Raw genomic sequence first — 15,384 nt, forward strand, 5'->3', positions numbered from 1 at the left:
TATTTTGAAAATATTTTTGTTATAGACATTCATTCCTCCTTTCTGATTCCTTTTAAAAAATATTTCTCCTTTCATAAAATAAATAAGAAATGAAAATCTTTAGGCTCCTCCTACTTAGAAAAAACACCTGTTTTTTGGGTTGGTTTTTTTTTTTTTTTTTGTATGTTCACTAGTGTAGTCTGGTTAACATAGCAATGCATGTCTGGAAACCAGAAATTCCTAATTGCTTCCAAAAAGAAATAGAGAAGGGATTTTGAACACAATTGTGGTTCTGACTAAAGAATGTTTATACTTTTTTTTTCTCAATTAAGGTAAATAAGATGCCATTCTTTCCAGATGGCTTTGTTAGATTTTTAAAAATTGAATTTATTGGGGTGACATAGGTTAATAAAATTATACAGGTTTCAGGTATACAATTTTATATCTCACCTGTACATTGTGTTGTGTGCTCACTACCCCAAGTCAAGTCTCCTCTCATCACCATTTATCTCCCCATACCCTCCTCTACCTGCCTCCACTTTCCATCCCCACCTTTCTTTCTGGATTTTAAAAAAATATATTTTTGTTGATTTCAGAGAAGAAGGGAGAGGGAGAGAGAGAGAGAAACATTAATGATGAGAGAGATCAAACATCATTGATCAGCTGTCTCCTGCATGCCCCCAACTGGGCATGTGCCCTTGACTGGAATCGAACCTAGGACCCTTCAGTCCGCATGCGATGCTCTATCTACTGAGCGAAACCAGCTAGGGCTGGGTTTTTTCTTGTTTGTTTGTTTGTTTGTTTGTTTTAATGTAAGCCATTCAATTAAGTTTATCTAAGGTGTCACTTAAAATGAGATTTATACTTAATGATTGTGTTTGGAACAGACTAAAAAATTTATAGGCTTTTATTTTGTCTCCTATAAAATAAACTAACTCAAAAGTTGCAATTCACAAAATCATATTTATGCCACTATTGCATAAACTTCACAGTTATTTGTTCAAGTCATGAAAGATATTTAATCTGACTCTCTTCTCTCCTTGGACTTTCAAATGTCAGCATCCTGCATAATCATCACAGGGACATTTAATAAAATATACTTTTTATTGATTATTATTTATTTATTTATTTATTTATTTATTTATTTATTTTTTAGAGATAGGAAGGGAGAGAGAGAGAGAAATATCAATGAGATAGAACCATCATTGATAAGCTGCCTCCTGCATGCCCCCCCCCCCCCGCCCTCTCCCCCGAGGATCTGGGAATCGAACCATGGCCTCTTGGTTCATGGCTCAACGCTCAACCGCTAAGCTACACCAGCTAGGCATGAGGGCATTTTTTAAGGAGGATCAGAAGGTTGGAGAAGGAGCAGGGCCCTTTTTCTGGATATGTGCTTTGTTTTTTCCATCCAGTCCTTTGGGTGATGTTTCTTTTGTGCTGAATTGGCTCTTCCTGCGAAGATTCTCACTTTATCCCACCAATGCTCTGGTTGGGCCCTGTATCCATCTTCTTTTTCTTAAATCTTCAATGGCTCAAAATATTTTATTATTAATAATAAACCAATAAATATTTATCCATGATTGATAATGTCAAACTTAGTTTAGTCAAGCATCAAAGACATTTCATCCAAAAGCTTTCCCTGTACCCACCTTCTTACCACACAGAGCTGTGAGTGTGTCCAGGTAGCATTCTCACAGGGTATGAAGATGGACTGGACACCATAGAGCAGACCCGAGTTTGACTTTTACACACTTAGCTCACAGCGGCATCTGCTGAAGTCCAGAACAGAGCAGCTTTGGAGAGAACCAAGGAGGTGTCTTCTCCATTCTCCTAAGCCAGTGGTTGGCAAACGTATAGTCAACACAGCCAAATATCAACAGTACAACGATTGAAATGTCTTTGAAGAGCCAAATTTTTTAAACTTAAACTTCTTCTAATGCCACCTTCAAAATAGACTTGCCCAGGCCGTGGTATTTTATGAAAAGAGCCACACTCAAAGGGGCCGAAGAGCCACATGTGGCTCACGAGCCGCAGTTTGCTGACCACTGTTTTAGACTTACCATCGAGCTTTCCCACCTTTTATTTTTATTCCATCTCATTTAAGGGCTGGGGTAGAATAGAATGTCCCCCAGGCACACATGTGAGAATCTCAGGAAGTAGAATGGCCTATAAATGTGTAATTTAGAAACTCCTCTATCCTAGATTCTGACATGTTTTTGTCTACCTGCACCTTCTGTTGTGTTAAAATCCTCACCGGTATATTTTCTGTTCAAGTTTTCTTTGTTTTTTTCTCAGTTATCACAGCACAATCTTCCACATTATCCATCACCCATCAGTCTTATACTTTGACATAGTGTGAAAACTATTTCCTAATTACGTGTACACTCAGTGTGTGATTGTTACCCTTGTTAATGCGATCTTGTTCTATATTCACTGAATGCTTTGTATTCATCTTTTGTGTATTATTTTATAGGTTGACCAACCTCGACTTGGCCTCCCCTCCAGAGACTACTATGAATGCACTGGACTGTATAAAGAGGTAAAGAAAAAAAAAAAAAAAAAAAAAGCAAGTAGAAACAAAACAAAACAAAAAAAAAAGCAACTAACAAATCTACATTAGATGTAAACTTATAAATAATGAAAAGTACTAAGGCCAAGTGTATGTTCTTTATGTCCTTCACTCTGAACAGACACTTAAAATCAGACACAGTCATGAGCTCCCTTTGATAGACTGAATATTCTCAGCGGAATGAAGGTATTTTAAGAAACAAATAAATTTGAAATTCCTTGTTTGTGTCTTGATTTTCAGTGTTTGTCTATGATCTATTTTGAAAAGACTATTTCAAATGCTTTAATCCCTCTACTAATTGGATCATTTGCAAAATGAACGGATGAGTCAGGGTCTAGGGCAATGTCAAGGAGGACTAAAGCATGGTCCAGTTTGAGTACATCCTAGTCTGTGGCACCCTTCCAGAGCCTTGTGATCTGACTTTCAGTGGACTACCTAGGGCACCCAGATCAGACAAACTTTTGCAGCCACCTTCTGACTCTGACATTGGTCAGGTAGCCAAGAGTTGTCATACTCCACAGAACTGATGGATGCTCTGGAGTGCTCCTTTGTGTCCCCCAGCCTTACCTCTCTCGGGCTGAGGTTTATGTGTTTTTTTTTTTTTTATTGATGTAAAGCACATGTGTCAAACACAAAGCCCGCGGGCCAAATCCGTCCCGCCAGGCCTTGCAATGTGGCCCGCACCGCAGTGATGACAGCACTCCGCTGCGTTTCCATCACAATGACAGTTTATGACTGTTCAGTAAACCATTCGGCCCGCGATTTAGGCTGGATTTTAGATTTTGGCCCCTTCTCTGATTGAGTTCGACACCCCTAATAAAGGAACAACAGAAGGACCCACTCAGCAATGTGACATATTATTAGATCTTTTGGGAAGATGCTTGTTCTATAAATAATGTCTTCATAATTACTTTGTAGCTCAGAAGTAAGTTAAGTTTAGCTTTGATGATCACAGTGTAGTAGTGATGTGGCTGAAAACTATTAGCTAAATATGTTGATGCTAAACATTTGTGTAATTTAGTTCAAATAACATGGAATAAATTCACTGTAAAGTATCTTTTTGAGTGGCTACACAATAATGAAATGAAGGGAAAGATATAAAAGGCCACGCTTAATAGCATAATCATGTGGGTGTGGGATTTGAGTTCATTGCAGTCTAGTTACTATGTGGGTTGCAGCTATTGGCTTTATAAGCTGTCCAGCTGCTTCCTATTGCAGAGTGGAGGGTGATTGAGGAATTTTGGCTCATTTTACTACACTTTCATCTTCATCAACTAGGATGTTTTTCATATTTAGAATTGTATCTTAAAAACATGTCCAAGATTTTTAATCCTAAAAATATACATTTTTTATTTAACATTTCTAATAGGAAGATACTTGGCAGTCAATGTATACATTTGATGTGGTAAATACACTTTGTTGTTATTCCAAAATGCGGTTGTTAAGATGATAGTGTATTTGTGCATCTTACATTCAATACTAACTCATAATTGAGAATACGTTACAAATTGTCAGACATAGGCTTGAGTCTGATAAAGAGGCATTTTTGTTTAACCTGAAACTTTTTGTTTGTTTGTTTTCTTAATTTGGATTAGTTTCTAACATTTTAAAATGTTAGAAGATTTGACTTGAGAATCCAGATTTCTTGATAAATTAGAAGAATTGGAAACCCTACGCCTCATTGCCATATGGCAGTAGTTAGACCTCTTTAGGTAGGTCAATTGTTCTCTAGGTTTGAGCCATTATTACCTATATGAGTCATTGATTTATGTTGTCTTCCTGGTCCCTGAGATGCTTGCGTTTGTAAATTAGTTGGGTCCTGGCTAAGTTTCAGTAACAAAGTGACCTGAAAATACTGGTGCTCAAATAAGAGAGAAGTTTATTTCTATTTCCTGTTACAGTCCAAAGGTAAGCAGAAAGTCTAGGTGAGGTAGGAACCTCTGTTCCATGTGAATGGTCAGGAACACAGCTTTCTTTGATCTTTGACCTTGATAGTGTTTTATATGAGTCTAACTGGTCAAGGTTGATTCAACAGTGCCTGGTTCACATTTCAGGCCACAGGGAAAAGAAAAGGAAATTGGTAAACAAATTATTTCTTTTTGTGTAAGTGAAGCAGAAGTTGTACTCATTCCATTGATTAGAACGATTGTCATGGGGTCACAACTAAATTTTAAGAAGGTTGGGAAATGTAGTCTTAAGGTAGACATGCATGTATGCCTTATTAAAATTTAGTTTTGGGGAGAAATGTTCTATTATTAAAAAGAAGCAATCTCTACCACAGTTTGGGAAATACTCTATTTGTAGTCAAATAACAGAGTAGGGATCAAATCTAGGAACAATAATATATTATGTTTATAGAGTTTATAAATGGACATCTAAAACTCAGAGGGTTATTCCAAAACGCTCAGCAAAACAATAGTAGAACCCCAGGTAAAACTTTTGTCCTTATCTATTGCTCCTTCCATTACATCATTCCAACTTCATAAAAGTAGTCCTTCATACTAGTAGAGTTCCTTTTTTTTTTTTTTTTTTTACTATTTTTAAAAAAATTTATTTCAGAGAGGAAAGGAGAGGGAGAGAGATAGAAATATCAATAATGAGAGAGAATCATTGATTGGCAAATCATCATTGGCTTCAATGATGAGATAGAATAATTGATCGGCTCCTTCCTGCACACCCTTTACTGGGGATTGAGCCTGCAACCTGGGCATGTGCCCTTGACTGGAATCAAACCCAGGACCCTTCAATCCACAGGCAGATGACTATCCACTGAGTCAAATTAGCTAGGGCACTAATAGAGTTCTTTAAATGTGAAAATAATTTAGAAAACTCAGTAGCATGCACAGCCCAGAAGTTACTATCAGCTCAAATTAGATGCCCTACAATGATCTGGATTAGACTAGCAAACACACAGCATCTTGCTGCCTGGATGCCCTTCCATAACAATGGCTATTTGGTCATCACACTCTTTCCTGCTTACTTCAGACTGCAAAATACTTCTCAACTCAGTGCTGCAAGTTCCAAGCAACTTCTTTCCAGTTGAAGGCAGTTGGCATATGAGATAAAACCTAATTATTATCCTGAAAATGGATGATTCCTAGAATATTTCTGTACCCTCCCCTCTTTTAAAATAAATTCTTTTGGTGGGTTTGGGGAGAAGGGGGAATGTATGTGTTTAGCCATGGGGTGGGAGGATCAAATTTGTCCTTATTTTCCTCATAATATTAGCTACGTTTCCCCAATTATTACCACCTGAAATTTCTTACTTAATTTCCTCAGCATCCCCAGACAGATTTCAAATAAAAGTTAATTTTAGTTTTTCAGCTACCTCACTATTTCTGAAATAAGTCAACCCTTTTAAGTATTTTCCTCTGTGTTTTATTGTTTCATGAAAAAAAAAATGGTGAAAGGACAAGATAACAAAATGATATCTAATGGAGAAGATATGTTGTGGAGACTTCATAAAGCTGGAAGAAATCTTAATGTATCGCTGGACTTCATTGATTTTCTTGCTTATAAGTTTTTAGAGATGCTATTTCCTTTACCAGGAATATTTCACACACACATGCCACCTGCCCAGCTCTCTTCCTTTTCCCTTACTCTTTAATCTGAGTTTAAATTTTACTTTCTCTTGGAACTTTTGACTAGATGAAGACACCTACAGTATATGTTTCTATAGCACATGGGTTTCTGTAGATGTTTTTACTTAATGTCTTTTTTTTTTTTTTTTCCTAAAAAACTGTAAACTTAATGGGAGCAATGTCATATCTCACTTATCCTTGGTCCCAGTACTCAGCTTAGTTTCTGGTCCTTAGTAATTATCAAATAAATATTGTAGGTCAGTGGATGAATGGTTGAGGGGGGAGTTGGAAGTGAAGAGAGGAAAGAAAAAGAAAAGAGAAGAACCCAGTTTCATTAGTGGTCCTTCCTACTCTCTTATCTTGATTCTTAAGGATGTGTCAACTCTATGGCAGCCATAGCTCATAGAATACACTTCCTGAGCATCTTGTAAACATCTTACAAACCATGTATCCTTTTCATCTTTTCTTTTCTTTTTCTTTTTTTTAATATATTTTATTGATTTTTTACAGAGAGGAAAAAAGAGGGATAGAGAGTTAGAAACATCGATGAGAGAGAATCATCGATCAGCTGCCTCTTGCACACCCCCTATTGGGGATGTGCTCGCAACCACATGTCCTTGACCAGAATCGAACCCAGGACCTTTCAGTCTGCAGTCCAACGCTCTATCCATTGAGCCAAACCGGTTTCGGCCCTTTTCATCTTTTCAAACTCTGCTACAGTCAATTTGCCTGAGACATTTATACATTCAGTGAGCCTCATACTTTTTTTTTTATTATTATTATTTTATTGAAAAGAACCAAGAGAAGTTTTGAAGACTGACATGAGGTTGCCAACATTTTCTTTTACCGAGAAAGGTGCTGTCTTTGACTAGAGAAGCCTGACTTCCTTGCCTTAGCTAGTGATTCTCAAACTGTGGTGTGGAGTCTGGGTGTGCAGATAGGCCTCAGGAGCTGGAGATAAGGAAGGGTCATTCCCCATCTTTAATCCAAAGCACCCTAATCAAAGACCTTTTTAATCAAATGATTACTTAATCCCATTCCCCCAGATTCTTTTTCAGCCTTCCTTCTGGGATAGCCAGCTCTCCCGGAGAATCATCTTTCATAGTTCTGAAACTTCATATAAACAATGAACATAGCACCCACAATTGTAAGAAAGCCCATTTCACTTCACAGAAGCATTTGTTCACTTCTGCTACCTTAAGAATGGAATTTTTGTTGTTGTGATATTTTATTTAAATCATATCACAGCACAAGTAAAATACCTTGTTTTGTGACACCACTAAATAATGAAAGTAGGTAATGTTTTGGGGTTTTTTTCTCCAAGAACTATATTGGGCCTCCTTCCTTTAAAAGAAAGCCTACTTTACTCTTGTTAAAAGGCCTTTAAAACTTTTTGTGTGCTGTTATTCTGGAAGTTTTAAATGTTATCTTTTTGAGAAATGCATGTTGTATCTCTGTGATTATTCTAAACTTAAATATCTCAGTTCCTTTTTTGTTTTCTGTCCTTTACCTCTCGCTTAAAAAGGAAACATATCCTAAGGCAATAGAAACCCAAAGATTTATATTCTTATAATTTTTACATGACAGAATCGTACATTTTCTTTAAATAATTAAGGTTATTCAGGCACAGACTCTAAGAGTCAAATGGGACATTAGAGGATTTAGTCCAACTAAATTGGGTACAGAGACCCAAAATGTAAAATGCCTTGCTTAAAGGTCATAAATTAGAAGAGCTAGGGACATTCATTGTAAGCAGTAAAACCTACTTGGATGAACTTAAATATTGTTTAAAAAAAAAAAAAATCTCACTTGACCGTAAAGCTTTAGGGATAGATCAGGCATGGTAGTTACAGGGGTTCAATTATATCATCTTATCTCTTCATTCCTCTTTCTCAAGGTTCTATTTTCTTTTGTGGTGGCTTCTTTTTCTAGAACTCTATCTCCATGTGACATCAAAAGATAATCATTGGTAGTTTCACAATCCAGAAAAAGAGCAATTCCATCTCCTTATGTCTATCAAATTCTGAGAAAAGGTCCCCATTTGATCCTATCTCAGGCATCTGCTCTTCAACCAGCCACTGTGTCCAGGAAACTGAGTTAACTAGTTGATAGTGTCAGCTAACCTCCATGACTCAGGAAAGGAGACCCCTTGATTGACAGTCCTACCAACAGGAAGCAGAATAAAGGTTCTGTTATGAGAAGATAGAGGAGAAATAGCTACTATAGCCCACCTTACAATTTTCCTGTTTCTCAGTTCTCAACCTAGCTTTCCTTCCAGACAATGCTATTCTGCACAAGCAGCCGAGAGCAAATCTCATTTAAAAGTATTATTAAGCTAGCTCATGTGCATGGCATATGTTGCCAAACAAGACTAGATAAACACTATTTTATTCCAGAGGCTTAGAGTCTTAAGATTGTTAACTCAGTGTTGTTTAGGCCAAGTATTAGGCAGAAGGCTATACAAATACATACACTAAAAACTGACATGTCTTACCAGTTTGGTTTATCTGAGTGGCTCTTCTGTGAAGCTTTCTTTCCCTGGATATAACTAGAACTTTCTAAATGTCACGACAAAGGAACTCATCTCAAAATGGGTTCATCAAGGAACCTCTCATGCATCCTCTCTTGTTAAAGAGGTAGAGCCTGATTGATGAGATATTCTGATTATCTGAAGATGACTTCATGCCGCACTACTACCTTAAAGGCTATAAGTAATGAGATTGAAACAGTCCCTCTGGGGATCAAGCCCATAAACCAGGCATGTGCCCCCCTACCGGGAATTGAATCACTCCTGGTTCATATGTCAATGCTCAACCATTGAGCCAAGCCGGCCAGGCCAGTGTTTTATTTTTAAAAGAAGAGCTGCCTAGATATTTAAATATTTAGGTTTCTTTTTCACCGGATTCACTATATCAAAGCTTGAACAAGGTGGTCTTAGGACTCAAAAAAGATAGCTGATTCTAGCCCTTGTCCTAATAACCAATTGCTCTCACTGATACGCACACAAAAACTGAATTTTAACTTTAAAAATATTCTGACCAGTGTATTATTTAAATTTTACATTGTGTTCATTACCTTTCCCTGAAATCATGACAATTACAGTCATTTGGCATTTTATATATCTACAAGTATCTTGAGGGAGGAAATTAAAACCCTGAGGTAGAATCGTATCTTGTAGAAAGGATTTAACAGCAGCAGTAAGCCTGCATTCTGACAGCTCCTATGTAAATTTGGAAGTTAGAAAGGATAATCAAGATATTAAGACATGCTGCAATCATTCACATTGGAATAGTTGCCAAATAATGAAATTCATTAAAGGAAGTGGTGCATTCCATGTAGCTGTATTAAATATTTAAGCATCACAGAAGCCAGTGCTTCCATCTGTGCTTACGTTAGGCTAAGTACCATAGTCTTTTTAAAAATATATATATTTTAATTGATTTCAGAGAGGAAGGGAGAGAGAGATAGAAACATCAATGGGGCCGAGACCGGTTTGGCTCAATGGATAGAGCGTCGGCTTGGGGACTGAAAGGTCCCGGGTTCGATTCCGGTCAAGGGCACATACCTCGGTTGCAGGCATATCCCCAGTACAGGGTGTGCAAGAGGCAGCTGATCGATGACTCTCTCTCATCGATATTTCTAACTCTCTATCTCTCTCCCTTCCTCTTTGTACAAAATCAATAAAATATATCAAAAAAGAAAAAAGAAAAAATAGAAACATCAATGGGGAGTGAGAATCATTGATTGGCTGCTTCCTGCACACCCCACAGTGGGGATTGAGTCCTAAACCCAGACATATGCCTTGACGAAGAATTGAACTGTGACTTCTTTGTTAATAGGTTAAAGATCAACCATTGAGCCACACTGGCCAGGCCCCTAGTGTTTAGATACATCTATAAGAATGAAGTTACTGGAGTAGAATCAATTTGCAGTGTCAGCAAAGTGCAAGAAAGCATTCTTCTTCTTATTTTTTTATTTGATAAACAAAAAATCCCATAGAGTGAAAACCAATGTCAGTAGCTTGATATTGAAAAATGCAAATTACCATTTTGTTCATAGTCAGTAGCAATTTCCTGATGAATGCAGATGAATTTATATGATTTGAAATACAGTTAATTAAAAATCACAGCATGCTTAGATTTTGGAATAGTTGGTCCCATAAGGTGTTAACTCAGACATATTTGTTTATTTCAAAGTGAAACAAGAATTCTGATTACCTTTGAGTAGGAAAAGAATGGAGTTCACAAGAATACACATAAAACCATTCTATTATCTTGTGCCTTAGTGATTAGATTTTTAACACAGAGTCACAGCTGAGCCCGTGTTAAAAATCTCATTGTTTGTTTTATTGAGTGTCAAATCTATAGATAGAGATGCTAGCTAGACATCCCAGCATCACATGGTATCATGGAAAAGAGAGCCCTCTCCCCAGGGAACTGTTTGCTTAGTGTTTAATAAAGATTGTGGTATGCTAGTATCTAAACCTTACTTAAAAGTATTACTTGACTTTAAAATGCTATATAATAAAGAGGTGATATGCAAATTGGCCATCACTCCAACACAAGATGGCAGCCCAAAATTGGTCTAAGATGGCCACCCCCATGTGGACACAAGATGGCCAACAGGGGAGGGCAGTTGTGGGCGATCAGTCCTGCAGGGCAGGTCAGTTGGGAAGGACAAGGCCTGCAGGGGAGGGCAGTTGGAGACCAGGCCTGCAGGGGAGGGAAATTAGGAGCAATTAGGCCAACAGGGGAGCGGTTAAGTGTCGATCAGGCTGGCAGGGGAGTAGTTAGGGAGTGATCAGGCTGACAGGCAGAAGTGGTTAGGGGCAGTCAAGCAGGCAGGCAGGTGAGCAGGTGGGAGCCAGCAGTCCTGGATTGTAAGAGGGATGTCCGACTATTAGTTTAGGCCCAATCCTACCTGGCACCAGGCCTCTAATTGATAATAACTGTACATTTTGCTGAGGTTCTCACTTGATAATAAATTTCCATCTCTCCTTGAGTTTTATGTTTAATCCTTTTAATGAGTCACTGTAAATTCAGATGAATGTAACATAGCCCTATCACTGATAGTAAATGAGAAGGGATATAAAACTTTCTTGAAACTGTGAAAGTGTTAAGCACTGAATAGCCTTCATTTGTACCTACCCTGTGAACAGGTAGTAGAGAAATAGCAGTTCCTTTCTATCTAAATTGTGTGGCTTCTGTAATCATGGTCGTTTGTCATCCAGTTGGTGCTGGAAACTTGAATTTTGAGAGAATTTTCATGAGGTGGGATCATCATTTATTTTACTTGCTGATAGTTAAATAATGGCTAAATGGCAATGGGTTGAGATTTATGAAAATGGCATTCAGTTTCCTGGAGTTGATGCCACTCTGAACTTGAAGAAGACATTGATAAATTATATAAACGTTTCATAATTTAACTAGCTTACCTTCACAAAGTTAAAATGTATGTGACAGATAAAATGCAAAGAACTTGGGTATAGGAATCTCTTTCACGACCCGTGTGGAAAGAGTTCCAATTCAGGGTTCGGATTCTGGAGAAGGGCCACACACAAATGAAAAGAGACTTGAAGAAATTCAAAATTTGGCGATATGGGGGGCCAGGCTGTAGTCCAACTCTAGTGGAAGAACTACTAGTGCTCTGGCCCTGCCATCCTCTTTTATTGAGGCTTTGGGAAAAACATCTTAGGGAACATAAATAGAAATTTACATGTAGCCCTTAGGCAGGAAGTAACAGAAACTTACCCGGGACAAACAAAGTGGAGGCTGCTTCAGCTAACAATGTCTCAACTAAAGGGTGAGTGGTTAGAGTAATTAAGGTTGTTGACCTGCCTTCCTGGCTTCCTGTCAACATCTCTTTTTTAGTGAAACTGATTTGTTTTCCAGCACTTGGGTTCTTAGAAGAAAGCTGATATTCAAATCTATGGAATCTTAGAAATTTCATAGTAATGGGAGCCAACTATGGAATTAACTAAAACCCACAGGTTTATGTTGGAGGAGCTCATGAGAACATAATCTCATTTAGAAAAAGAAATACTGGTTGGCCAGAGGAAACAGATATAAAGGTATAAAGATATCCTGTTAATATTAATATGAATTTGTGGCCATGTCTTCATGAATAGCTATATATATATATATATATATATATATATATATATATATATATAGCACATTGATTTTCTAGGAAAGAGTATTTATTTTATTGTGCTTTATCTGTTACCGGAAATTAATATTGAATGGGAAATAAAATTTTACATTAAAGTACTGTGATATATATTTAGAAGGTTTGCCAGCAATTTACTGTTATTTGTTTCTTGCAGACTTGTACAGCATATCTGAATTTTATGATTTCTGTGGCCAAATTGATACGTCAGGAAAGAGGACTGCCCATAGATGAAAACCAGCTTTCTCTGGAAATGAATAAAGTTATGGAATTGGAAAAAGAAATTGCCAATGTAAAACACATTATCTCTGATACACTGAATAACATTAACTACTTTTTCTTTTTTCTTCTCTCTATTACATTTTAAGGGTGAACGGTACCACTCTTTAACCAAGTGATAAAAATGCATAGCTTAGTAAAGGATCATTAACTTTAAGAGGACCTTTGAAACTGTAGAATTTTATAGTAAACTGGGTTTTGACATCCAGGAGACATACTAAGTTTGACAAATATTAAACTAGATACATTTAATTACCTATTACAAGTGAATTACATCAAAATTCTAACTATAGCCAAACTGTTGTGGAATTGTCCTTGAGACTCAAGACACACTTAATTGCTAACTGTTAAGTAAAGCTGTTTTAGTCTTGATAGGCACAATGTTACTTAAAAAAATATATATAGAGAGAGATTATCTCTATCCCTTGGCTAAGAAATATTAACCCTGAACATGGCTGCATGACTGTATGACGTCACTGAGTTCTGACTGCCAGGCTGCTCAGCTCAGGAGGGGAGATCTCGCAGGCAGAGTTTGCCAGCAGAGCCCAAGGGTATTTTCATGAATTTCCTCTAGTGGCAGGTGAACTCTTGGAGTCTGAGTTTGCATTTTCTAGTCTGACTGGGTCTGTAGTTTAAGTGAGTGAATTCTGTTGAAGCAACATTGAGGGTAATGGATTGAACCCAAGTTTGGTTTCAGCCTAGTCTCCACAGAGCTCTTGCTGACATTGCAGACAGCAGCCTGCTCTCCTACAGCCCATTGACTTAACACTGCCAGCAGAACCTTGAAGACTGGAGATCTTTGAGGACAATTTTAGCTTTCCTGGGACTACATGAAACCAAAAATCTCCTGTCAGAGCCAGACTCTGCTTGGAGCTATAGCAAGATGAATGGAAGATCGTTGGGTTGCAGGTGGCTCTATGTTGAACACAGAGTTATTAGAGAACAGTTTATTGCCCTAGATTTTTACCACTTGAACCTTCCCAGACCATGTTCTCCTTAAATCAGCCTCAGCTTTTTAATAGTTGGATCTCAAAATTATTTGTGTCTATATTTCCTCTCTTCTCTTAGACTCTGAGGTCTGGGTGGTACCTTAGTCACCTTTGAATCATCTGTGTATCTCTAACAGTGTCCAGCTTATTATTGCATGACAATAAATAATTTTGGTCAATAAATAATTTTGAAGAAAAAAAAGGCATAAATAAGTGACCTAAAGGGGAAATGGGAGCCATTGTCTCTGAGAAACAAGTCCCAGTTTAATTCACTTCAGCCATTAGCTGGGAGAAAGAGGAGGAGGAGGGGGAAAAGGGTATGTTATTGCATTTCTTTCTTCTCTCTTTTTTTTTTTTTTTTTTTTTTTTTTTGTGAATTAGTGGTAAAAAGTAAAGCTGCATATGGTTGACTAGTATAAAGCAGCAAACTGCTTAGGCAGGGTGGGAGCTTAGTCAGAAAAGTACAAAGTGCTAGCACTCCTCAGATACTTTGCAACCTAAACATAATTTTTCTGTTTTATTTTCTTTAAATTCTTGTGAGTTTTTTTTTTTGTTTTGTTTTGTTTTGTTTTTTTCCTGTTTGAATTATAACTTAGACACTGGAAAATAATGGTTGGGGGAGGGAGGCAGAATTTGCACGATAAATTGGAGATGACTATATTATGTTAATCAGCTTAACAATAACCCACAACCTTCGGACCAACTGGAGATGACTATATTAAAAAAAATTATTTATAATGTGAAACAGACACAACTGAGCTGGCCATTAACCACAGAAGGAAGCAGGCCACATATTGCTTATGTGGCTTGGCCATTCTAAAAAATATAAAAATATTTTTGAGAACGTTTATAGTCAATACTACAGCCAAATCTTGATAATGGTACTGGATATATTTAAAATCTCTTAAACTTCACTTTCCTTTTTGATACGACAAAATAAGTTACAAAGTAAGTATAGAGTACAACTTAAAGTATATTTACCTAACCCGTATTCCTTTTTTTCCTTACATATAATGTTTTTCTAAAAAATTCTTAGTTCTTAAATAATGATCAAAATTTAAATCCATAGGCTTCAGCTAAACCTGAAGATCGAAATGATCCAATGCTTCTTTATAACAAGATGAAATTATCTCAGGTCCAAAATAACTTCTCATTAGAGATCAATGGGAAGGTAAGTAGCAAGTTTTATGTCCTCTCTTATTGTGCCATTTCTAAAACTTCTAACATTGAAATACAGTTCCTTAAACTTCATTGATTTCTTATTTATTGAAGTAAATTGAATATTAAATGAATTTAGCTGACACTGATCAGCTGACTTCAATACAGGACCAGGAAAAAAAAATAACGATTTGAAACTATCATATTTAATTAGAGATGATTTTAAAAGTCAAAGTCCTTTTCAAGGCAGCTATGTAATAATGGTGGGAATGATCATAGAAAGGGGTTTGGAAAATATGAAACTGAAAATCCTTCAAAAAGATCATTATATAGCCATCAGAGTTGGACAGTCAGATAATAAAAGCATCAAGGCATCTACAAGGTGTTCAGAGCAATAACGGAGAAAAAGAACACAAGAAATAAGAAAACTCTGTCTCATAGGTTCCATTTATAAGCAGCAGTTGACATCCTTTTGCTTAGTAGTAATTCATTAGCTGGTATGTAATTATCTCTTTGGGAGGCTATTCATGTGTATTTGTGTATTCGTTGTGGCATACAATCGGAAAATAAGACTACATCCATGGGAAAATCTGCAAATGACTACATTCAGTGATGGATTTGCTTTGGCAATAATTATAATAAAAAGGGACTTTTAAAAAGC

At 37.0% G+C, this 15,384-nt stretch overlaps 1 protein-coding gene across 5 annotated transcripts in view; it reads left to right on the plus strand.

Moving 5' to 3' along the window:
• MME (membrane metalloendopeptidase) overlaps window positions 1–15,384 on the plus strand; it is a 95,642-nt gene that overhangs the window by 36,063 nt on the left and 44,195 nt on the right. For all 5 annotated transcript variants that reach the window (XM_036446128.2, XM_045583620.1, XM_045583619.1 and 2 more), the window contains exons 8-10: window positions 2,453–2,518; window positions 12,455–12,589; window positions 14,635–14,736. In XM_036446128.2, coding sequence (XP_036302021.1) covers window positions 2,453–2,518; window positions 12,455–12,589; window positions 14,635–14,736 — 303 coding nt within the window. The remainder of the gene's footprint in view (window positions 1–2,452; window positions 2,519–12,454; window positions 12,590–14,634; window positions 14,737–15,384) is intronic.

This window comes from Pipistrellus kuhlii, unplaced genomic scaffold (genome assembly GCF_014108245.1).
Source record: "Pipistrellus kuhlii isolate mPipKuh1 unplaced genomic scaffold, mPipKuh1.p scaffold_m20_p_2, whole genome shotgun sequence".
Classification (NCBI taxonomy): Eukaryota; Metazoa; Chordata; class Mammalia; order Chiroptera; family Vespertilionidae; genus Pipistrellus; species Pipistrellus kuhlii.